This window comes from Emiliania huxleyi, assembly GCF_000372725.1.
Source record: "Emiliania huxleyi CCMP1516 unplaced genomic scaffold EMIHUscaffold_608, whole genome shotgun sequence".
NCBI classification, from domain to species: Eukaryota; Haptophyta; order Isochrysidales; family Noelaerhabdaceae; genus Emiliania; species Emiliania huxleyi.
In genome coordinates, this window is record NW_005197441.1 from 1280 (window position 1) to 2500 (window position 1221).

At 66.1% G+C, this 1221-nt stretch overlaps 1 protein-coding gene across 1 annotated transcript in view; it reads right to left on the minus strand.

The window, feature by feature from the left end:
- Positions 1–978: 978 nt before the first annotated feature.
- EMIHUDRAFT_49904 (hypothetical protein) overlaps positions 979–1221 on the minus strand; it is a gene marked incomplete at both ends in the record, with an annotated part of 333 nt that continues 90 nt past the window's right edge. Inside the window, 2 exons of the mRNA XM_005764059.1 lie at positions 979–1119; positions 1213–1221. The exon at positions 1213–1221 is cut by the window's right edge and continues 90 nt beyond it. Of these exons, the coding sequence (XP_005764116.1) occupies positions 979–1119; positions 1213–1221 (150 nt within the window). The remainder of the gene's footprint in view (positions 1120–1212) is intronic.

Here is a 1221-nt window from a genome sequence, read left to right on the forward strand (position 1 = left end):
TCCTGTATGCACGGCACAAGGCAGAGCGCCAGTGAGTGGCTGGCCACTGAGGGAGGTGCGCTGGACGACTCACCGGGTCGTGCTTGTCATCGTCGCCCTTGCTGTCGACGTCGTCGTCGTCCGAGGGCTGCGTCAGGGGCGGCAGAGGCGATCGCGGCGCATCTCGGTTCATCTCGGTTCATCTCACGCCGCTGGCGGCGACATCGCCTCCACCACCGTCCATACCAGCTAGATTGCGGCTGAGGGAACGGAGGGCCGGGGTCGCACCTTCTCCGGATCGTGCTTATCGTCCTTGTCCGGGCGGTCGGCGTCGTCGTCGTCCGAGCCGTGGCGGTGCTGTGGCGAGGCCAAGGCAGAGTCAGAGGCGGCACAGACGCAAGCGGGGAAGGGCTGGCGCCGGCGGCAGGCAAGCGCCTTGTCCGCGTCGTCATGACTGTGGGCCGAGTCCTTCTCGTCATCTTCGTCGGCGTGCTTGTCATCGTCACGCGTCTCGTCCTGTATGCACGGCACAAGGCAGAGCGCCAGTGAGTGGCTGGCCACTGAGGGAGGTGCGCTGGACGACTCACCGGGTCGTGCTTGTCATCGTCGCCCTTGCTGTCGACGTCGTCGTCGTCCGAGGGCTGCGTCAGGGGCGGCAGAGGCGATCGCGGCGCATCTCGGTTCATCTCGGTTCATCTCACGCCGCTGGCGGCGACATCGCCTCCACCACCGCCCATACCAGCTAGATTGCGGCTGAGGGAACGGAGGGCCGGGGTCGCACCTTCTCCGGATCGTGCTTATCGTCCTTGTCCGGGCGGTCGGCGTCGTCATCGTCCGAGCTGGCGTCGTCGGAGCCGAGGCGGTGCTGGAAGCGAGGGCAGGGCCGAGGCAGGTTCAGGGTGGGTGAGTGGGTGAGACGAGTGGTAGGGCGCCCACCTTTTGATCGGCGTCGTCGTTGTCGTGCGCCGGGTGGGACGGGATCCATTTTGCGATGAACTGGGGGATGCACTGGCTGAATGTCTCGCGGCGGTACTGACAGGTGTACTCGCGGGGGCATGCCGTCGGCCCCTCGTAGGACTTGCCGCCGCATTGCTCCCATGGTCCAGGGTTTCGAGGGGGAGACTTGCTGTCGTGCATAGGCTTGGCAAGATGTGCCACGATATCGTCTGCTGGCCCATCGTCGTAGATGGCTCCGTCGCCGGTGCGCCATCCGAGCCAATCGTCGAGCCAGACGGGCACACA